The sequence below is a fragment of the Sminthopsis crassicaudata genome, chromosome 1 (assembly GCF_048593235.1).
Source record: "Sminthopsis crassicaudata isolate SCR6 chromosome 1, ASM4859323v1, whole genome shotgun sequence".
Lineage (NCBI taxonomy): Eukaryota > Metazoa > Chordata > Mammalia > Dasyuromorphia > Dasyuridae > Sminthopsis > Sminthopsis crassicaudata.
The window spans coordinates 674,846,811-674,870,993 of NC_133617.1; the positions used below are offsets into that span (position 1 = coordinate 674,846,811).

Genomic DNA, 24,183 nt, shown 5'->3' on the forward strand with positions numbered 1-24,183 from the left:
ACCTCAGGAGTTATTTTGGTGTGTGTTTATCCTATTTAAAAGATTTAGGACATTCTATTCTATAGTTATTAATAGTTTGCAATTCTTCTTTTGAAAATTATTTGTTTATATCCTTTGATCACTTATCTATTGGAGTATGGCTTTTGGCCTTTTATATGTCTGCTACTTGCCTATATGCCTTATACATCATTTTTCAGTAGAGGTGTAAACTATTTTTGTATCTGAGACTGTACAAAGAATATCTGGGACAAACTGAATAACATAAAGACCCTCAAGGATAATACTTCAAAGAAGGAGTGAGGAGAAAGGGGATGGGATCAGGAAAGGTATTTCCTTTGGGATGCTGTGATGAGTGGAGCTTGGAAGTACAGTCTGGAAGCTTTCTGTTTTAATTAATTCTCTCTAACTGCATGCTGAGCTCTGTTTTTTTTTTTCACACTGCAGACAGCAAATACTTTAAATGCTCTCGAAATTTCATATTCTAATTATAGCTCCACTGTTCACCCATAATCCATTTTTGTTGGGGAGGAATATTTTACTACAAAGTCAAGTTGCAATATTTCCTATATGGCAGTAGGCTATATCATACCCCAAATCTCCATTCTCAGGATGTGGAGGTGGCCACTTCTTTCATTTTCTGCCTTGGGGAAGGTTCATTGGGCTGGCTGCCTAACATGTTACTCATTGACTTTGGGCAAATAGCAGATTCCCATATCAGGGGGTGACTGTCCTGGGGGGCAGCTCAGTCCTTCATCATGGCTGTCACAATAAGGTTGTACATCTCTCTGGTCTTGCTTGCTGGCCTGGGGACCTCTCATTTTTTGATAAATCCTCTAAGGAACAACAGGGTGAGTCTAAAATCTCTACTTTCTGAGATCTGGGCTATACTTAAGGTTTTGGTAACAAACAAACCTATGTCCCAGTGCTGGTAGACCTTTGGTTAGGTGGGCAGGCAGACAGGTGGGGAATGCCTAAGGTATTTACTTTGTGCTCCCCAGCCTGCAACTGCTGCTTTCATGCCTCAAATTCCCCAGGAAATAAATCTTACTAACTTCCCCTGGTCCAGGTATGAAGAGTGTCTCTCAGTCAGACCTTCATTCTGGACTTTCAGGTTTCTGAGAAAGTCACCAGGGTCTAATGAGTTAGAAAGCAACAGAACTGGATTTGAGTGCTAACTCTACCACTGACCTCTCTCCTGAGCTTGAGCAAGGCAACTTTTTTTTCTCTGGCCCTTGATTTCCCCATCTGCAAAATGAGAATAATAATACTTAGCCTGCCATCTTTACAAAGAGTAGTCCTTTGAATGAAAATGAAATCTTGAAAGAAGGTATTCCACAAATATTAGAGATCAGGGGTTGCTGGAAAGATTTGGTTGGGACAAGCCTCCAGGTTTGACAAGGACATAAATTGGGATCACTTGTTGCCCCCAGAGGAGACATTCTTTCTAGATGTTGCCTTGTAGAGGAGAAAATCTGAGAATCAATAGAGAATGATGGGGTGGGGGCAGCTAGGTGCCTTGAATTCAGGAGGACCCGAGTTCAAATCTGATCTCAGACACTTAACACTTCCTAGCTGTGGGATCCTGGGCAAGTCACTTAACCCCAGCCTCAGGAAAAAAAAAAAGAGAGAGAGAGAGAGAGAGAGAGAGAGAGAGAGAATGATGGGGGTATTGGAGGGATTAGAAGGAGGAGTGAGAAAATCAGGAAAGAGAGTAGCCTTGGAGATCTGCCCTCAAAAGTCAGTTATATCTACAATGGGACCAAAAGGCCAGGGTAGAAAATCAGAGGGTACTGGCATCCCTGCCCTAGTTCTGACCTTTAAGGACAGAACCGCAAGGATGTTTGCTCTCCATTGTCTATTCCCTTTGAAGTTCCCAAATCCTACAACTGTTTCTATAAGTATAGGAATCCATTTTCTTGTCTGTCCTCATTTCCCTATAAGCTTTTCTTTTTGTTTTTTCTTGTGGGCAACTGGGGTTAAGTGACTTGTCCAGGATCACACAGCTAGTAAGTGTTAAATATCTGAGGCAGGATTTGAACTCAAAGCCTCTTCACTTCAGGGCTGGTGCTCTATTCACTACACCACTTAACTGCCCCACTATCCCCATTCTCAATGGCAGCTTGAACACACCTCCTTTCCCCTGCATCCTGAAAATGTAGAAAGCTCAAGGAATGAAGTCCTGCTGGGATTCTTCACATCCATCTTTTCCCCTTTCTAACCCTCCACCTTCCTACCTCCCACTCCCCACACAGGAATCAGTGAATTTGTTCTAGGATCCTTTCATTCCCTGAGGGTATAATCCCCAGTCCCCTCACTCCCACCTTCCTTAACAGCTGTCAGTCCTTCTGTACTAGTAGCAGAGAGAGTCAGGTCTCCCAGGGCATACTTCCTTCTCCTGCATGAAGCTAAACCAACGAGAGGCTCCCCATCCTACCCAAGGCACAAAAATGGCTATTTACAGCTTTAGGAGACAGTCCTTGCTTCTCAGACCACCCCCATATGTTCACAGCTGTGTGATTGATCACCCTTTGGTCTCTCCTTGACCACATTTTTGTCTATTTTTTGTTTTCACAGAAGCGGAGCCTCCCAGATACGGTAATGCTTTCATCATTTTGGGGGAACGTTGCTCAATCGCCAAATGGATGACAATAGCCACACATTACACAGTAGGAACTTACATGTTTTTTAGCTAGATCATATGTGCTTCACACATACAGCAGGACCCTGTTCTGTACAATATCAAAAAAATTAACTACTGGCTCCACATATGACTTTTAGAAAGACTCTCTCCTTCTTAGGTCTCACTTTTCATTTATAAAACAAAGAATTTGGATTAGTTAATCTCTAAGACCCTTTTTAAACTTTAAGTTCTATTAGGCTATGACTGATTCCCATCATCCATCCATCCATCCATCCATCCATCCATCCATCCATTCATTTTTTGTCTACCAAATGGCCTGGCGATACAAAGTTAGGAAGACAAAATCCCTGAGTTCAGGGATCTCCTAGTCTAGTTGAAAAGACCTTGACAGGTTAACTCAAGGCACAAGGTAAGATATGAAATAAGAAGAGATAATATTTGTAAAATGTTTTTAAAATCTTAAAGCATCAATTTTATCAAAGTAGGAAAGGAGGGATATAAGCTATACTTGATGGGGGCATTCTAGGAACACTTCCTAGAGAAAGGGACCTGAACTCTAACAGATTAGGGTTATATTAAAAGAGCCTAAAAGGCTCTTATAATGATTTAAAGAAGGAGTATTGCTTTTATTGGGCCCCTGAGTTCTCAACTGAACTTCAGGAGTTGGGGGCTATGGGAGGGGAGTCTAGAGTAAAAGGATGAAAGGATCTAAGAAAAGTATAGATAAATTATTGGATGTCAGACCCATTCTGGGTTAGAGAGAAATAGAATAGATTGGGTTGGTGCCATCCTTTGGAGGCTGACATCCTGAAAGATAGAACTATCCCCTTCTTGGTTGTTCTCTAGTAATCCTAAAATAATTTCTATTTGAATCTGCCTGAAGGAGCAAAATATTTAACTACTTCCAAGAGAAGTTCAAATTTCTTAACTTGGCCTCCAGGGCCTTCTACCACCCAGTGCCACTTTCTAGGTTATCTCATATTATTCCCTCTCCCCCTCATACCCTCTAGGTTTCAGCCACACTAGACTCTCCATCCTCCAAACATACCTTGAGATCTTCTGCCTCCCTGCCGCCATGAGCTTGTGATGTTCCTTGTGCCTGAAATGCCTATCTTCCCCTTCTTTACCTGTTGAATTTCTGCCCAATCCTAAAACCCAGTTCAAATGCCACCTCCTTCAAGAAGTTTTCCCTGTTCTTCTGGCCAGTGATAACTTTCCCCTTTGGGCCCAACATAGCACTGTTTATACTTCTCTGGTCTATTTATGTATTGTTAAGTATTATTTTTATTTATATTGATGTCTTGTCCTATTAAACTCCATGAGGGTATGGTAACTCCCCCATTATTTAAAAACAGATATCTGCACACAATAGGGACTTAATCAAAATTTGTTAAGGATTATTGAACCCCAGCTCCCATTATGACTCCTGAATGCATAAATGAACAACAAAGAATTTAATAAGCATTTTCTATGTAATTTGTTGGCCCGATCCTGCTATCCTTTCTTTATTTCTTTCTGGACAGGTTGTGGATGGCATTGAAATATATAGTACCAAGATCAACTGCAAAGTGACCTCCCGTTTTGCCCATAATGTGGTCACAACAAGGGCTGTCAACCGTGCAGACACTGCCAAGGAGATTTCCTTTGATGTGGAGTTGCCCAAGACAGCTTTCATCACCAACTTTACCATGTAGGTATCTGTTGGTTGGTACTCCCTGTTTGAAATGTTTTCTCTATATCTTTTGATTGATCAAACCCCATCTGGCCCTGCCATATACCTGTTCTGAACCCCTCAGTGTCACTGGAGGTTAGGACATCTATGTCACTTTACATCAATTTTAGGATTTTTTTTAACTATCTTCCCTGTTTGCTTGTGTATCAAATTAAAGGTTCCTTATTCAGCACATCTTATGAGCCCAGCCCTTAGATAGGCGATAAGGGACCTTCAGAAGTAAGAGAGAATCTTTAAGACAAGATCATGTTTTTTTCCCTTAGACTAAGAGGCCAAACCCCGTATCTCCACCTCAAATTGGGGGTTCCCTGAGACAGAATGTCTTTCCTCTCCTCTCCTCACTTTCCTAACCCTCAATCTATTGCAGTGAGCCCAGTAGATACGCAATGAATGTTTCATAAACATATCAAGGTGGTTACAATAAAGAGTAATAAAGACTAAAATTGGGTCCCTCAAGGAAATGGAATCTTTTGGACAGAATCCTGACACCTACACTTAGGGGGATGAGATGGATGATGATTCTACAAAAGAGACAGAGAGGAGAGGTCAGGTAGATGGGAGGAAAACCAGGAGAGAGAAGTGTCATGGAAGTGAGGGAGGAAAGGGTATCAAGAAATAGAACATAATATTAGAAGTTGTCAAGTGGTCAAGAAAAATGAGAACTGAGAAGGGTTGAGGGAAAGGTGAGAAGGTGAAGGCAGCCTGAATAAGAAACATTTTCTAAAAGAAGTGAAGGGGAAAAATGATAGCAGGGTCTAAGGAAGGGTTTTTTTTTGGGGGGGGGAGTTGCTTTTGTTATTTAGAATGGATGCTGTGTTTCTAGGCTGAGTGGAAACTATTTTGAACATTCCTTATATCAATTGTCTAATTGATTCCTACTAGCTTCTTAGAGGGCATTATAGGACATAGAAAGACTCTGCTTCAAGACAACTAAATGATGGCTCAGAGAATCTTTGGGGCAGGGGAGATGAAATCAGTCAAGTCCAAAAAAATAAGGCAGATTTGACAACAAAACTTATGGGTACTTTTATGAACTAGCAAAAGAGGTGAAAATGTGTTGATTAATCCCAAATCTTCCATTGTAACAAAAGAATGATAACATTCTCTGCTAAGATGAAGTGATAGCAGGAAGCATCAGGGACTTGAGGTTCTGGACACTGGGAAGCAAAAGTGACTGCTACACATCTTCTTCCTGACAACAGGACAATTGATGGCATCACCTATCCTGGAAATGTGAAGGAAAAAGAAGTCGCCAAAAAGCAGTATGAGAAAGCTGTGTCCCAGGGCAAGACAGCTGGCCTGGTAAAGTAAGTGGAGCCTGGGAAGGGAAAGGCATCTGGTACTGAGGCTCCATGAAGCCCATTGTTATGAGACCTGAGCTGCATGGGCTTGGACTCCCCCCAGACCCTCCAGCTTGGACTGGTTCAGGTCACCTTTCATCCTTTGTTGAAATGTATGCTCATCTGGCTTTGCTGGTCTCTGACATATATACATAACATGTGTATCCACATATTGAACAAGCAGACTGCTTGTATATAACAGACTTCTTGGTACATAACAGTTTCCATATCATCTTTTCCATTATATTGGAAGTTCTCTGAGGTCAAGGATTGTAATGTTGAATAAACATGTGTCACCTTGATTTAACTTAAGAACTAGATAATTAGTGGGCTTGGAATCAGGAAAATCTGGGTACAAATTCTGCCACTTATTATGATCCTGGACTTAATCTCAATGAAACTAGGACTTAACTATATTATGTTACAGACATGCTGCTATCCACGATGTGGAGGGAGTGTCCTTATTAGTCTCCTTGAAGAACCCTTTGTAGGGACTGGGCTATTGCCCCATTTCTTATTTTTATTGCTGGGTAAGGGTTTTGTTTTGGGAATCTGGCCTCTCATGAGAGGGTGTGCCCTTTTCCACACACTCTTCTCATTAAAAACATTTGGGCATCTAGATGATGCAATGGAGAGAGCACAGAAATTAGAGAAAGGAAGTTCTGAGTTCAAATACAGCCTCAGACACATCCTAGGTGTGTGATTGTGAACAAATCATTTTACCTCTGTCTCAATTTTCTCATCTGTAAAATGGGAATAGTAATAACACCTCCTTCCCAAGGTGATTGTGAGAATCAAAGAATATAATTGTAAATTATTTAGCACAGTACCTGGCACTTAATAAGTGTTATTTAAATTGTTATTATTATTAATTATAAAGTTCAGTGCTTGGCATATAGTAGAAGCTATATAAATATTAGTTGTTATTCTTCCTACTTCCCCTCTACAATCCTGTGTCTCTTTCTGGATCTATCTGAAGTTCTATGACCTTTGCTTTATTTTAAAACTAGGCAGTTTTAAATAAAACTAGTAAAAGAAATCATAGAAAATAAAATTAACATGATTATTTGAAAATTAGATTTTATGGAATAAAAAACACTATCAAAGTATTTGCAATTCTGGTTCTGCTGGTTTCACTTTGTATCTCTTCATAAAGGTCTTTCCAAATTTCTTTCATATTTATTTCTTGTGCTTCTCCATTTTGATGGATCTGGACTTTCACTGGTAATGGTACTTCCCCCCAGCCTTCCCAAAGCAGTTCATAATCCATCCACCCCTGCTTCTCATAGGTTCTTCTTGTCTCTATCCTCACAAACATCCCAACATGCAGGAGGATGCCAATAGATCTCTTTTCGTTGCTTGAATACAGAATACAAATCTTGAACATTGGTTATTATCCCTCACATTTCTTACATGATTTAACTACCATCCTTTGCAATCATATAATATACAGCTCTCTAAGCACTTTTTTTCTGTAATTTGTCACTTGGTATTGTGTCGCAATCTGCTCATTTCTACCATCAGCTTCTTCATTGCCCTATAGGTGACCTGCAATTTTTATGTTTTGGAGTTTGGGGAATTCCATGATTTATAGCATCTACCAAACAATATTGTTTAAAACATAGGTTTTCATTTCAGAAAGAAGCTTGGGATTTTAAAAAATATTGTGCAGTTTCCCAAAAGCAATCCTGTGTTCCTCTTCTGTTCAATTCTGGGCCCAACTCATTACTCATTTGCAATGTTAGTCTAAGATAATATACACTTATACACCAGCTCAATAAATTGTCCATCCAGCACTATATCTGGACCAGCCATTCTTCATCTACTTGGTTTTTCATGTGTGGATGTTTAGGTCAAATACTTTTAAATAATTATGGGCTGGCTCTGAAATATTCTGGGGCTTGATGCAATCAAGACAATGCCATATACCAATAGAAACACATGGTGGACTTTATGTTCCCCTTTCATTTGGTTAACCATATTCTGATTGGTGGACATGCAGGTTATTTGCAAATTTTTACCATTACAGATGGGACAGATATAAATATTTTACATAGATAGTTTTGTTTTGCTCTCTTTATTATCCTTTGAAGATCTAGTAATAGAATCCTGTTGGGCTAAAAAATGACCCTTTTTATAGTTCTTAATATATTTGTTATGCTACTGTCCAAAATATTTGTGTAAGTCTGTAGTCCCATAAACAATGTATTTTTTCCTACCTCTTCACTATGGAGTATAATTTTTGTTATTTTTGTCATTCTAGTGAGTGGAATTTTCATAATTATTAGTGAATATGAGTATCTTTTCATATGGTTATAAGAAGTTTATGTTTCTTTCTTAAAAATCAAAAACTCATGTTCACTGCCCATCGCTATTGGATAGTATGTATTTTTAATCTCATATTCCTCAGTTCTATATACTTTCTGGATGTCAGCATCTGACTTATTTCCTGCAAATATATTTACTAATGTATTTCTTCCCTTTTAAAGATTTTATTTTTATTTATTTATTTTATTTATCTATCATATTTATTGACAAAATCTTATGTTTGAATAATCTTAGCCATTTTATTTTCCATGATTTTTTCTATTTGTTTGACACAAATGCTCCACCACTTCATAGCTTAAAAAATTCTTTTCTTTTACTCCTAAAAATGATTTTAAAATACATTGCTGATAAGTTAGTTTGTTATGGTATATTCATTAGATGTGATTTGTTTTTGCTTTGTTTTGCTATGTAGCTGTCCAGTTTTCCTAAATATTTTCATTTTTAAAATGATTCCACTATTGGTTCAGAGTGCAGATTGAAGTTTCTTCCTTTTTTCCTCCCTCCCTCCTCCCTCCCTTCCTTCATCCCTTCCTTCTTTCCTTCTATCTATCCTTCCTTAGGAAATAGCTTTAAAAAGTTCTTTTAGTTTTAAAAATTATTTTAAAACATATTGCTGATTCAATTAGTTTATTGTGGTATATGTATTACATATGGTTTGTTTTTAATTAGGATTAAGTGACTTGCCCAGAGTCACACAGCTAGTAAGTGTCTGAGGCCAGATAGTTTGGATCTATTCTCACTTTAGAACTGGTGCTCTATTTGTTGTCCCATCTAGCTGCTCCTAGAGTCAGGATTTGAACCCAGGTGACTGAGTTCTAAATGCAATGCTATTCTCATATGAAAGCTTCTAATGCTAGAAGCTCATCAGTTTCTATGCTGTCCATTCTATTCTATCATTGAGCAGCTCTAATTAACCACCTCTTTTTCACTTTGAACCAAATTCTGCCTCCCTGTAACTTTTACCCACTTGTCTAGTTTTTGATTCTCTGGGACCAATCAGGGATCTCCACCACAGTATGGTCCTTTAGAGAGTAGGGAGCAGTAGTCCTCTCCTCAATAAGTCTGCTTTTCTTCAGGTTAAACAAACTGGTTTCTGCTGATTGGGGCAAGGGGTGAGAGGGATGTGTATGTGCTTTTCATTACTGGCACAAACATACTTTGTCCCTGTCTTGTTTTTACAAAGAGCCTCAGGAAGAAAACTGGAGAAATTCACTGTCTCTGTGAATGTGGCTGCTGGCAGCAAAGTTACTTTTGAGCTGACCTATGAGGAACTGTTAAAGCGGCACAAAGGAAAATATGAGATGTACATCAAGGTTCAGCCCAAGCAACTGATCAATCACTTTGAGGCAAGTGCCAGATGAGGAGATGTAGCTTCAGAGGAAAGCAGGGGCAGGACAGGGCAGAGCTGATGTCCAGAGGCTACAGGGGGACCAGGGACAAGGGCATTTCTGCTGGTGGACATTGGGAAAGGAACCCAAAGGTACAATCCAATGTCAAAGGCAGAGAAGCTAAGGTCCTAATCAATAGCCAAGGGAAACAGGTAAGCATCAGAGGTAAATCTGAGGCCAGAACATAAAGGTCAGAAGAAAAGGGGAGGAGAGATAGGAGGCTGAGAGAAAGACCGAAGTGGCCACAATAAAGTGAACTGATCATAATGCCAGCCCAGAGACTATCTGAAGGCCAAACATCTGGCCTCCAAAACTCACTCTACCCTCCTTCTTTCCACACCTCCCTTCAGCCTAGTAAAGGCTCACACAGCTCACTTTCTCACTGAGTCCTATGATGGGAAATTTGGTGTTCCTTCTTTCACTGTCGTCCCAAACAGAATCTCCTTACTCTGCTCTACAATACTCTCACCAAAGTCTATTCTCAGGAGAGGACCAAAGCTCCTTCATCCTAAGGGGTCGGTGCTTCCCAGGTATATTCACCTGCTAACAGGGATCACAGCTAGATCACCATAGGATAAGAAGCTGGAAGGGACCTTAGAGGCCATTTAGTCCCAAATTCTTTATTTTACTGGTAAGATAGCCACAACACAAAAATCAAGGCCTATCTAGTATTTGCTAACTCCCCAAACTCAGCTTCTGAAAAAAGAACTCACTTTTTGACAAAAATTACTGGGAAACTGGAAAATAAGATGTCAGAAACTCAGCATAGACCTCACACCCCCTACCAAAATAAGGTCAAAATAAGCATATGATTTGGACATAAAGGATGATACCATAAACAAATTGGGAGAACAAGAAATAATTTATCTCTCAGATCTTTGGAGAAGGGAGAAATTTATGACCAAAGAACTAGAGAACATTATAAAAGGTATGACGGACAACTTTGATTACATTAAAGTAAAAAGATTTTGCACAAGCAGAACCAACAGATTATAAAACTCATTTTTCAGGTGAGAAAACTGAGGCTGAGAGACATTAAGCTCTTATAGACACATAGCTATTCAGAATAAGAAATGGGATTTGACCCCAAGTTTCTTGTCTCTATGTCAGGTGTTTTTTTTTTTTTTTTTTCATTATCTCATGTTATCTTTGACTTCAGGTCAAAAACATACATTTTTAAAATAATATTATCTTTTTGTTTTTATTTCATTAAAGAAACCCAAGCTCTTCTTTATTTAAAAAAATATATAATTTTAAACTAGTATGTTCAACAAATAAACAGGCAGAAAATTTAGTTACAGAAATCTAACTATTAACTAACATAAATAAAAGTTCCAAATGTGTTACAGATTACAATTAATAGAACTATTTCCATGCATATTTTATTATACATAATAATAATAATAATAAGTGTGGGTTCAAGTTTTGTAGGCAATTTATTTAAACTATCAGTATAAAACCAAAATAAAATGAAAGAATTATTAGGAAAAATTATTATCTAAAAATTATAAAGCAGAAAAACAAAATTACATGTAGTAGATGAATAAACCTGTTAAAATTCCCAACTACAAAATCTTCAGTACTACAACATAAAATTGAAAAAGTTATATAAGTTAAATCAAAAGACAATGTTTCAGTTCTTTTTTGGAGGGTAACCAAGTAAGCAATGTGAAAAAAATTACAATTTTTTATTTTTCAAAATACAAATGCAAAGATAGTTTTCAACATTCACCCTTGCAAAACCCTGTGTTCCAAATTTTTCTCTCTCCCTCCCACCACCTTACCTGTCCCCTAGGTAGCAAATAATCCAATATAGGTTAAACATGTGCAATTCTTCTAAACATATTTCCACATTTATTAAGTGCATAAAATTCTAAGCTCAGAATTTCAGGCAGCAGTGAATCTGTGGAGTAGCCCTTTTGGAGATACCAGGGCCTTCTCATTGTTCCCAGAACAACACTAATTTGGCCTTATTTTTTACCTTTCCCATGTTGTAGATTGTGGCAGACATCTATGAGCCCCAAGGGATCAAAGAACTGAATGCTGATGTTTCCTTTATCACCAATGACCTGATGAATGTCCTCACAAAGTCCTTCTCAGGGAAAAAGGTATTGTAGACCATTAAGTGCCTAAAGAGACCGGTACTAGAATAGTCCATCTATCACTGTCTCCATGTTACCATGAGAATACAAAGAATTCCAATTTGGGGGCTGGGGATCCAGAAATTTATTCATAGCATAAATCATAGGTATGATCTGTAAAAAGGAAGATGAAAGCAGAAGATCTCAAGTAACCTTCCCAAGATGACACAAAGAGTGGATGAAGGAAATAGCCCCCAAACTCATTTCCCAACTGCTGGATCAAGGGTTGTTTTTTTTTCTTTTTCCTTTAGACCTTATGCTTTTCATCCATTGACAATCATTTTGGGATCCTAGAATCTCAAAGCTGGAAAGTAGTTCAGGAAATCTAGTTCAATCCTTACCTGATGTAGGAATCTGCTCAATGATTTCTTCAGAAAATTGTCATTCTTTGCTCTTCTTCTCCCAAGGTGGCTATTATTGACAGATCTCAGTGTTAGGATATTCCCCTTGAGCCAAAGTGGAGCTCTTTGGAACTTGCACCCCTGCACTATGATTCACTGGAACAAACTCCCAAATACCAAGACTGATAGCCTTCCAACCTTTGACATCACTTAACCAATCTTCTTCCCTCTTCTTCAGGGTCATGTGTCCTTCAAGCCAAGTTTTGATCAGCAACGCTCATGTCCAACTTGCTCCACTTCTCTCTTGAATGGGGATTTCATAATAACATATGATGTAAACAGAGAACAACCTGGGAATGTGCAGGTAAATCTTACCTTTTGTAGAGTCACTTATCAGATGGAGACTTGAGTTTGGTTCTGGGCCTCTGGTGGAATCATGAGGATGTGATTATTATGAAGGAAGGCATAATGTTGGGTTGTCAGTCTGTCTGTCTAGCCTTTCTATCACCCACTTTCTATCACAGCTTTCTCTACTCATTGATGAAGGCATCCAGGTATCAGCATAGTCCATTAATAACCTTGTCTAAGATAAACTGTTTACACTGGGCTCCTTCCCCATAAGGAAAGAAAGAAATAGCCCATCAGTTCATCAGCAAGCATTTGTTAAGTGCCTACTAATTTTCCAGATGCTATACTCATCTCCAGGGACTTAAAAACAAGAGTAGAAACAGTCCCTTCTTTGAGGAGCTTAGGGAAAGATAACATGCATATAGGTAAATATATAAAAAGTAAATATGAGAGTTTGGGGAAGGCAGGTAGAGGTGAGGATATTAGCATTTAAAGAAGTCAGGAAAGTTTTCGTATAAAAAGTAGCTCTTGATTTGAGACCTGGAGGAAACCCAAGAGGTAGAGAGATGAAAGAAGTACACTCCAGGAAAAGGAGTCATTCAGCATGAAGATTTAGAGAGGAGATGGAGGAAACTTAGTGAGGAACAGTTAGAAGGACAGTTTGACTAAACCATAGAATGTGAGAAGTTATTTTAGTAAACATAGAAAGGGCTTTAAATGCCAAAGAAAAAGAATTTTTTCTTAGAAGTCATAGGGAACCCTGGGATTTATAGAGTAGGGGAAGGTCATGGTCAAGTCTGCTTCTTAGGAAATAATTTTGGCAATAATGCAGAGGATGAGTTTGGAGAGGGGAAATACTTGAGTAAAGAGACTAATTAGCAGGTTGTTGCAATAGTCAAGTGAGAGGTAATAAGTGTAGAATAATGAGAAGGGAATTGAGTTCAAAGATTTTGTCGAGTAAGATTTGCCGACCAATTGTGTTTTTTTTTTCAGATTGTCAATGGCTACTTTGTGCACTTCTTTGCTCCCCAAAACCTTCCCGTTGTGCCCAAGAATGTGATCTTTGTCATAGATATCAGTGGGTCCATGTCTGGTCGGAAGTTGGAGCAGGTATATGATTATTCTGTAAAAAACACCAAGGAAAGGAGAAAGTGATACAAATGTGAAAAAAATCTGTCATTTTCTGTCTTGCTGGAAGGAATCTGGGCTGAGGGCACTATTAGGGACATCCATGCCTTCACGATGAACTTGAGACATTCTTGACCAGGCAGACATTATCGCCTGCTCTGCTAAGTTGGGGAGCAACAAGACATACCTTTTCCCTCCTTCGGAGAGAAACAAATTATCTAGAACAATGCATATCTGAACATGAATCCCCTTGATCACATGGAAGCTCCCAAAGACACATTACTTCCCAAGGCAGAATTTTTAGGAACTTTTCCTCCATATATTAAGCTTAAGTCTGTCTCTATGATTTCCACCCATTACTCCTGGATTTGCTCTTCAGGAACCAAGCAGAATAAGGTGATATATAGTGAGTGCTGCACTTGGAGTTAGAAGGACCTGCTTTCAAATTTATCTTTGGATTCTAAATATTTAGCTCATATGTAAAAGGAGGAGATTGGACCAGACGGTCTCTGCTGTCCTTTTCAGCTCCAAATCTACAATTTTACATTTATCCTTTCTAAATTTTTTCTTTTTAAATTTGATTATTATTAAGGCCAACCAAGTTCTCTTTAAAAGATACATTTCACTTAGAGTTATCACTCTCTACCTTGTGTCTTTTGCACATTTGATAAACATGTCATTTATGCTTTCATCCAAATAATTGATAAAAATGTTGATCATCAGAGGACCAGGGACAGACAACGTGGACACTCTTTTATAAAAATCTTTCATCTTGACATTGATCCATTAGTCTTTACTTTTAGGGTCAAATAATTTAATGAGTTCTTAATTCCAGGTATATAAGGTCTACAATATTCCCTTTATCTACTAGTCTATTGACCTTATAAAGAAAATTAGGTCACTCTCTCATGGAATTTCTTGATGGACCTGTGTTTACTCTTACTAATCACCTCTTCCTTTTCAAATTGCTCACAAGTCATCTCTTTTTATCTCCCTTTCATTTATTCTACTTTTTTCTTCCTTTCCTTTCCCTTCCCTTCCTTTCCTTTTCTTTTCCCTTCCTTTCCTTTCTTTTCCCATGATTATTTTTCAAATTTACCAACAAAGATTCAGCCAATGCCCCTCCCAATTCTTTTCCTAGTCTGAGATGTAGTTTCTCTGAACTAGTGACTAAAATTATTAAAGGCATCTAGTTCTCTTATGATTTCTTCACTTATCTTAGATTTTTAACTCTTGTTACTTGTGTTTTGTACTATCCCTCCTTTTCAAAAAATTCTTTTTTCCCCTGCGGCATTTGGGTTAAGTGACTTGCCCAGGGTCACCCAGCTAGGAAGTGTTAAGGGTTTGAGATAACTCCAAGAAAAAACAGAATTTTTTTGTGTGTGCATTGCTATTATTCTATCCTCCCTAATCTTTTCGTTGATCTTCTAATACTTAATTCCTAATAGTAACTGATACAAATAGTAACTTAAATTTTGCAAATTAATACACAGACATAAGTTCATTTGATTCTCACAAGTCTTTGAGATAGGTACTATTATCCTCATTATATAAATGAGAAAACAGGCTCCAGAAGGTTGAATGCCTTTCCCAGAGTCACTTAGTTTAGGAAAGCTTCAAATATAGGTTATTCTGACTCCAAGTCAAAAGTCTATCTGGGGCACCTAGATGATGTCGTGGATAGAGAACCAGCCCTGAAGTCAGGAGGACCTGGTTTCAAATATGGCCTCAGACACTTAACACTTCCTGGCTGTGTGACCCTGGGCAAGTCAACTCCAATTGCTTCACACACAAAAAAAGTTTATCCTCAAGAGTCATACTGGTCCTGATACTCTAAAAAAAAAAAAAGTGCTGTCCTTTGTATTAATCTAGTAGTTCCTTGCCCTTGTGTCTTTAAATGAAAACCACAAAACAACAAACCTGCCCTCTCTCTTACAGACAAAAGATGCACTTCTCCATATCTTGAATGATGTAAAAGAAGATGACTTCCTCAATTTTATCCTGTTTAGTTCAGATGTGACCACTTGGAAAGAAAATATGGTCCAAGCTACTGCTGAGAACCTCAAGGAAGCAAGAAACTTTGTAGAAAACATGCAGACCACTGGATGTAAGAATTGTCACCTCAGTTGGGCTTCATGTACCCCATTCCATCCTCAAAGACCCCCTTGTTATCTGGTCATCTGTCCTCCAGATCAGGGTGGGGCTTGATTTAACAATCACAATCATCTGTGCTAAGTCCTACTGCATCTAGCTAAGCACTAGCTAAAGTATTCCTGGCTAAGTAGGGGATTGTAGGAAAGCAACCTAAGAGTCTTTAAGAAGAAACTTGTTAGGCTCAAATTCTCTTAGCCAAGCAGGGACAGTGACCCAACTTCTGCATAATACCATTAATTCAATAGGTGTCCCTTATCTAAATGTCTTCTGGTTCCCTTCTGGAGCCATATATCTTCCTGGGTCATGGAGAGAGAGAGAGAGAGAGAGAGAGAGAGAGAGAGAGAGAGAGAGAGAGAGAGAGAGAGAGAGAGAGAGAGAGAGAGAGAGAGAGCCAAATACGGAGAAAAGAATGAGATGGTATGATACAATAGTACAAGATGATAAAACTGGATGGACTTTGGAGATCTTCTCATCCAGGGATTCTTAACTGGAATTTGTGAATTATTTTTTAAAATAACACTTTGAAAAGTATATTTCAATATTTTCCAATGCATTTCTGCAATTCCGCAGAATTCTGATCATTTCCTTTGCAATTCTATGCATTTATTTAATACACTTAAAAATGCTATTCTGAGGAGAGGAATGTTTTACCAGATTGCCAAAGGGTCCGTGACATCTACAAAAATGGTTAAGAATCCCTGGACTAGTTTAGTTCTCTCATTTCAAAGTTGAAGTTGAAGCTTTTTGTTTGGCTTTGGTTGTTTATGTTTGCAATGAGGTTTCTTTTTCTTTTTCCCTCCAGGGAAGTAAAAAGAGAGAAAAAAATGCCCATTAATTGAAAAAAATTAAATAACATTTTTCTAGCAGAGGAAAACATTTTAATTTGGTGAAGTTTTGAGATTTGAAGATTGAAAAAGATCTTTTCCTCTGCTAGAAAAATGTTATTTAATTTTTTTTCAATTAATAGACAATTTTTTTCTCTCTTTTTACTTCCCTGGGGGGAAAAAGAAAAAGAAACCTCATTGCAAATGTAAACAACTAAGCCGAACAAAAAGCATCTGGGATTTTGTAGGTATGGGCATATCTACTAAAGTAGATGAATAGCTTTATCAATAGCCTTCAAGAGCTGTTATGACCAAAAGAATCCATCAGTCTGTGGCCAAGCCTGGTGATGTTATAATCTGAATTTAACTAGACTGATGCTTGGGCTACAGACATGCACTTTAGGATGAGGTCTAGTCTTAAAATCTTTCCAAAAAGGTAGCACCTGTCTACCCACCACAGGTAGCTTACTTCCATAGCTTATGAGGTATCAGTGGAAGACTAAGCAGCCTCTGTTAGAGTAGAGTAATTACCATTAGAGTGTCTCACATTCATAGAGGGGTTTTACATTTTTCAAGGCACTTACACATCCATTGTTACTTGGGATCTTAACAGCAGCTCAAATGACTTAGGCACAAATTATTATTTCTATTTTACAAATGAGGAAAAGGTGGCTGAGAAAGTGTAAGCCTCCTCTAAAAGGAGGCTCACAGCTGTATAACTTAGTAGGGGATTTGGGACTAGGTCTTCCCCAGGTGCTCTTCTCAGGTGCTCTATCCATCGCAAAGGTGAAGACCAAGAAGCTCTCCTCCAATGGAGCTTTGTCTGTTGTCTGTCTGTGTCATAGTAACCAATATCAATGATGGCCTTCTCAAGGGCATTGAGATGGTGAACAGAGCTCGAGAGATGGGAATCCTCCTTGACAGAAGTACCTCTATAATCATCATGCTGACCGATGGGGAAGCCAATGTTGGTAGGTGGATGAGCAACAGAAAAGGTGGGAGGGGTGAAGGACCATTATGGGAAATAGCAGGTCTACTGACAAAGAGACCCCTGTTCTGGTAGGAGGAAGTTACGCAGTTGTTGTGGAATTGCAACTCACAATTCAGTGTCTGAGGTAGCACCTTAAGTGAGCCAAAAACCAAAATCTTTCAATCTCTTTTGCATCTTCAACCCCACAAGGCCAGTAGTTTACATCTCATTTATCTTTTGTTCTAGAGGCTCCCCGGATGGAAGAATTTAATTGTCCAAAGAATGAATTAGATCCCCTGCTAAACACTGTTTATCTCACCAAGCTAAAAAAAGGATTTCCTAAATTGCTTTCCATTTCCCTTTCTCCAATTCTTAATTCACCCTCTTGTGACCAGCTCTGAATCTAGCCCTGAGTCATTTACAATCCCTCTTGCAGGAGAAAGTAGAGTTGATAAAATCCAGCAAAATGTGAAGAATGCCATTGGAGGCAAGTTTCCCTTATATAATCTTGGCTTTGGCAATGATGTCAATTATAACTTCCTGGAAAAGATGGCGTTGGAGAATCACGGGGTGGCCCGAAGAATCTATGAAGATTCTGATGCAAATTTACAACTGCAGGTACAAGTCCAATCCCACATCAGTAAGAAAAAAATCCCTCTGTCCCCAGCATCTTAAGCCCAAGATCTGGTCCTTCTTTGCTTCTTATTTCTACTTCTAGAATTGTTTGTTCTAATCTAAAAGTCTAAAATTCTATGTATCTGGCTTGGACGATCTGATAATGCAAATGTACAATTATAGTATTCCATAAGAGACAGAAGAGCAGGGTGGTCAGAAAACTATTCTGGCCTCAGCATGGCCTGGCTTTATGCCTTTTCTCTGATGCAATAGCTGCATGATTAACAGTAAGTCATTAAAACTCTCAGTGCCTGCAACTATAAATTCCAGTTGAGTTTCTATATGAATGGTGGGAGTTTTTACACTGAGAATTCCCTATAAAAATTAATAATAAATCCGTCACATCCCCTTACCCCACCAGACCCCAAGACTCTGTCACCTCCAGATCTTTTCATTCCCATTTATAAATCTAAGATTCCATGGTTCATCCTTTCATTTCTAAGATCTGTAATTCTAATTTATAAGTCTAAAATTTCACATCCTAATTTCTATACTAAAGATTCTATGATTTTAAACTTTCATTTCAAAGATGTTATGATTTGAATTTACAAGCCTTCAATAATCCTACCTTTTCCTAACATTTCTATGAATATAATTTCCAAGGCCAAGTTTCCAAATTACAGGGAGTCCCTTATTGGGATGCAGCAGGGAGCTCGAGCCTGCTGAGCTATTCAAGAGAGTTGTTCTCATCATGACAATATCCATAAATGCTTAGCAAGGTTGCTTTTGCTATTTCTCAGTTACAAGGCACAGTTTCTCTCCTTTTTGGAGTGGTTAAAAGCTACCTAAGCTTTAATGTTCTATTGTTGATATCCTGAGTTAACATGGGACTGCCCCTGGGTGTCAGGGGTGACTATGTCCTACCTCTTATGTTTCTCAGGGTTTCTATGATGAAGTGGCCAACCCACTGCTCATCGATGTAGACCTGCAGTACCCACAGAATGCCATCAGTGACGTCACCCAGAACAACTACCAGCATTTCTATGACGGCTCTGAGATTGTGGTGGCTGGGAAAGTGGTGGACTTGGAGACAAACAGCTTCATTGCTGATGTTAAGGGACATGGTGTGAGTTACTCTCTGGATTGGGGGTCTGGTACTGGGCTCCTCATCAGAAGGGAGGTTGTCTTATTGTGGCATCTGACCTTTGCAGCTTGCCAGTTTGGGATTTGGTGCTCAAGATGCTTTCTTATGAATGACACAGAACTTATTGTTAGGAAATTCACTCACAGTCACCTCTCCCTTAGCTTCCTCCTCTGGAAATTTGGGAATCCAATGGCAATCACCTATATATATGAAGCTCTCTGTCTGCAAAAACATATTAATGTGTCCCATCTAATCAGGGGGGTGACCTGAGATAAGAGTTAGATCCACTGCCTTGGGCCTTGATATTCTGCTGAATATAATACCCCCCTCCCCCATTTCTACCAAAACCAGGATGTTGACCATCTTTTTGTCTCTTCCAAGGCCTTAAATGATCTGACATTCACAGAAGAAGTAGACATGAAGGAGATGGAAGAAGCCCTTAAAGAGCAAGAATATATCTTTGGGGACTACATTGAGAGACTCTGGGCCTACCTCACAATTGAACAGCTCCTGGAAAAGCGGTAACCTTATTTTTACCTCTCTTCTAGCTAGTACACTGAGGCAATCGTGAAGACCCTGACTCAGCGTCTCTCAAGACTCTTAAGTTCATTTGGATGAGATCTGATTTTTAGAGCCTTCCTTAGAAGATCAATATGGTCTCTGACTCATTTATTCTGAAATAATCTCCAAATTCCCCTTGTGTCTAGGTTTATACAAAGGGAGTTAACATTTATATGCATATATAACAGTTATATATGCATATAAACAGAAGACAATTTTTATTCTGCCTTAAAGAAATATGGAAGATTTAAAAGTACTCACAAAGAAATACAGAAAAAAAAAAAACCCCAGAAAGTATTTATTATAGCCCATCAGCTTCCCTTATAAGAGAACTGATCATGAGGTTGTTTGCAGAGTTATACTGATTTCCAGGTAAAATTTCTCTCTTATACACAGTTCCTCCCAGACTATAATGCTACCTTGTTATTCCAGTTAACTCTAGAAGAACAGATAGACGAACAAACTTCTTCCTACTGGACCTTCACCATTCAAATAAGTCACTATAAAAGTGGGGAGTGGCAAGATTTTGATATCTTGCTCAATGATGGTCCAGCTTTATGCTCTTTGTTTCTGCTCCTTCTACTCCTATGTAGTAGTTGTTACTACGTAGGCAAAAGGTTAAAAAGCATGCCTCTAAGGAATTGCTTTTTTCTCTCGAGAAATCCAGTTCCCAAACTCTTGAACTTGGAGCTACTTCCAAGACAACCCCAAGACTAGCACTGCCCAAGAAATCTTCTTTCATTGACTAGAAGACTAGAAGCAAACTGCCTAGGAGGACTCCCCTTCTCTACTAAGGAGTCAGTTGAAGGATGTTGTTCACCATTGTCCATGAATTCTCCTTGGTCGTATGGGCCAGTATATGTAGTTTTCCCAATGCAATTACTAATATCCTCAGTTATAGATTATGGAATCCACAGACTCCAATCTCCCCTTTTCTTGCTCCCTTTTCCTTTTTCTCCTGCCATGACCAAGGTATAGTCTTATTCCATTCTTCTCTGACAAGTACAAAGGTGAAAAGATGCCAAAGCAGTGTGTCAGTGATCTTTCTTAGGCTAGTACACAAAGGTGACTCCCCTTTGACAGAAAGGTGTGCAGCTTAAGTTACTAAAAACCAATGGAGAAAGGGGAAAGCAGTATTTGGTACAGTGGACAGTGCACAGGTCCTGAATTCAGGAGGACCTGATTTCAAATTCAGCCTCTAATACTTGATACTCCATGCTCCCTAGGCAAGTCACTTAACTACAATTGCCTCAGCAAAATAAATTTAAAAAAAAAAGAAAAATAAATCAGGAGTTTAAATAATAGAAAATCAATCAGGAGATAGATATCTTTTGTACTTTTAACAAGGTGTCAATGGACAACAGGGATTTGTTTTCCTAGCCCTAGACAAAGACTTATCACTCTGTAAACAGGTGCAATTAGATGGCTCAGTAAACAGAAGGCTGGGCCTGGAGTCAGGAAGGCCTGAAATCAGCTTCACACACACTTACCAGTTATGGAATCCTGGGCAAGTCTTAACCTCTACTTGCCTTAATTCATTGGAGAAGGAAATGGTAAACCATTCTATTATCTTTGCCAAGAAAACCCCATGGGCAGTATGGTCCATAAGATCCTAAAAAGTTGCCTGACAGCAAACATCAAATTAACTGGGAAAACCTTTGCTTCCAATTAATCTTTTATGCTAATAATTACCACTTAGCAGTACAATCCAGGATTGATTTTTGTTTGACTATCCTCTCAGTTCAGTTCCTCAAGTGCTTTCCTGAATTGGATCCTTCTCCCTCAAGTACTGAACTCACTTGGTAGGGACTGAACACAGATCTGCAATGGCCTTACCTTTTTTGGCTCTGTTTTAGGAGAATTACTTTTAGGAGCTATTGTTGACCTGAGCTGAGATCCACAAATAGACCTCTATGGCCAACAACTTGAAGACCACTGTCTCTACGCCAGCCTCCAGTTATCTCAGAGCCCAGCACTGTTGCTAGGGAACCATCCATCCCTGAGTGGTCATGAAGTTCCCATGCCATATGTGGTCTCAGAAAGTTCAGTCTTAAGCATTAACAGGATTTCCACAAATAAAGCATCTAGGGAAAGGAAAATCAGGGTACTATTACATTAGCATTGGAGTAGGGAGGGAGTTCTGGTTGCACTTGTCCAGGGAGTTCACCCCTTTGCCCATTCCCTCACAGGAAGAATGCTGAAGGGGAGGAGAAGGAGAACCTGACAGCCCAAGCTCTGGATCTGTCCCTAAAGTACCACTTTGTGACACCACTGACATCCATGGTAGTCACCAAGCCTGAAGACAATGAAGAAACACAGTCTATCGCAGACAAGCCCGGTGAAGGTAGGGGGCCAGACACCATGCTTTGCAAGGAGCCCAGATTAAAGGCAGCAGGAAGCTGGCTTGGGTGGGACTAAGGTTCAGATAAACTGAGAATATCTACAGTCTAGAGACTGTGGAGTACAGTCTAGAACACAGTCTAGAGACAGTGGAAAATGGTACAAAAAGGCAGTCTCTGGAAATAAGAAGACCTGGGTTCAACTCCCCATGTGTCATTAATTTATTGTGGGACTTTGGGCAGATCACTTGATTGCTATAAGCCTCAGGTCCACCCTCTATAAAAGACAGGCTTGGACAAGGTGACTTTTAAGGACAGTTCCACTAGTTAAAGCTTTGGTTCTAAGCTATATTCAGTCTGAGTTTATTCATTTTCAACGTGAATGAATGATGTCGCTGTTAATTCAAAATTTGGCAAAAAATAAGGCAGTAACTGCCTTAAGTTTCTGCACAACTAACCACTTTTGACTTCTTTTCTTTTTCCCCATCACTTGATTGCCTGGAAAACAGAAGGTAAGTCTTGATATCTGCTTTTGGCTGGGGCTTGCTAAGGGGATCATGGAGAAAGGGTGGAAATGGCAAAGAAATAGGAAAATTTTCCCAAGTAATATCCAGGTTTCCTTAAGCTCCTCTGCTTTTTGGTTTTTTAACCCACACTCAATAGCTCTAGATCCCCTGGCATTGTCAAAAGTTAAATTAAATATCGAAAGACTTATCTGTGCGTATTAATCATATTACTCACCTCTGTACGGTGATGGAAGGAGCACAGTAGGACAGGGGATCTAGTCTTAAAATTGTCATTAACTTACTATGTGAGTATAAGTAACTTCCCCTCTTTTGGCCTTAGTCTTCCCATTTGTAAAGTGACCTACCTTGTTGACCTATAGGATGGTCGCCATGATCCAGTGAGGTAATGAATGTGAAAGAACTTTGGCAAATGTAAGGGATCATTTACCTCTCTCCCCCCAACCAACATAATAATTTCATGCACTAAACAGCCTGATATTCACAGCCTCTTTTGGGCTACTTGTCTTTCTCCCAACTTCTCACTCAACAATAGCGTCATAAAAGGATTTCCAACCCCCCTTCTCACCATTTCCAAAGTTTATCTCTTAAGTGCCTCAGATGATATGGCCTTAGGTCCTCATGCTCAGGACACTGAGGGAGGCTTTAGACCAACCACATTATAATAGCTATGTTATGGGAGAAAACCTAAGTTGGAAACTATCAATTTGGAAATAGGAGAAAGAGTGTGGACTCTTTCCCAAATAATAGGGAGGCAGTGAAATGAAGCTATTCCTCCTGGGGAAATAGTTGGAAGCAAAAGGCTTGGATTCAGAACTAGAGTCTGCCAGTTACACAGTCTGACTTTGGATAAGTTCTTTATCTCTCTGATTCTCAGTTCCCTCATCTTTAAAATGAGGAGGAGGATACTAGTACTACTTGCCTCATAGGATGGTCTTGTAAATTTAGGGCTATAGAAATATGAACCAACAAGGACAGCTAGGTGGCGCAGTGGATAGAGCACCAGTCCTGAAGTCAGGAGGACCTGAGTTCAAATCTGGTCTCAGACGCTTAACACTTCCTAGCTGTGTGACCCTGGGCAAGTCACTTAACCCCAGGGGGAAAAAAAGGAAAGAAAGAAAGAGAAATATGAACCATCTTTATCATGAGCTATCAGCTTTTTCCTCTGCCCAAAGGCAGGAAGAAAGAGGCGTAAGCAGAAATATCCTATAGACTTTAGTGATGGAAGGACCTTGGAGATCATCTGGTTCAACCCTTTCATTTTATAGGCAAGAAAGCTGAGACCTAAAGACATTATGGAATTTGCCCATGATTGCTCACTAGTAAATGTCAGAGCTAGGATATAACAAGGGATCTCAACAAGAAAGTCAGAACTCATTTTACTATTCATTATGATCACTCTCTTTTTAAGGTCCCACCTTTACTGGAGATACCTTTGCTCCAATGGCCTAGCCCAAGTCCAAAGTCTGAAGAGATCTCATAGAGAGTCCTGTCAGGTAGACCCAAGAGTAGGCCATGAGCCTTGGAGTAAGACTAAAAAACTGCTGTCTTTCCTTTACAGTGAAGGCTGATCAAATCTCCCATGTCTGTGAGTATCTTATTCTGCCAAGGTAAGGGCTAGGATTAAAGAAATGATTTTTCTAAAAGAGTTAGTGACCAAAGGCT

General features: G+C 39.2%; 1 protein-coding gene across 4 annotated transcripts in view; it reads left to right on the top strand.

Annotated features, from left to right (window-relative positions):
- Nucleotides 1–717: 717 nt before the first annotated feature.
- The window catches only part of ITIH3 (inter-alpha-trypsin inhibitor heavy chain 3), a 28,835-nt gene continuing 5,369 nt past the window's right edge, over nt 718–24,183 (top strand). Inside the window, exons 1-15 of one of the 4 annotated variants that reach the window (XM_074283515.1) lie at nt 718–848; nt 2,575–2,595; nt 4,165–4,331; nt 5,576–5,680; nt 9,225–9,387; nt 11,427–11,537; nt 12,150–12,275; nt 13,253–13,369; nt 15,326–15,494; nt 17,211–17,336; nt 17,772–17,953; nt 18,891–19,076; nt 19,476–19,615; nt 21,845–21,999; nt 24,080–24,106. In XM_074283515.1, the coding sequence (XP_074139616.1) occupies nt 756–848; nt 2,575–2,595; nt 4,165–4,331; nt 5,576–5,680; nt 9,225–9,387; nt 11,427–11,537; nt 12,150–12,275; nt 13,253–13,369; nt 15,326–15,494; nt 17,211–17,336; nt 17,772–17,953; nt 18,891–19,076; nt 19,476–19,615; nt 21,845–21,999; nt 24,080–24,106 (1,888 nt within the window). In that variant the 5' untranslated portion in view covers nt 718–755. Of the gene's footprint in view, nt 849–2,574; nt 2,596–4,164; nt 4,332–5,575; nt 5,681–9,224; nt 9,388–11,426; nt 11,538–12,149; nt 12,276–13,252; nt 13,370–15,325; nt 15,495–17,210; nt 17,337–17,771; nt 17,954–18,890; nt 19,077–19,475; nt 19,616–21,844; nt 22,024–24,079; nt 24,107–24,183 lie in introns of all 4 variants that reach the window. The other 3 variants (XM_074283517.1, XM_074283516.1, XM_074283518.1) reach the window with 3 other exon arrangements.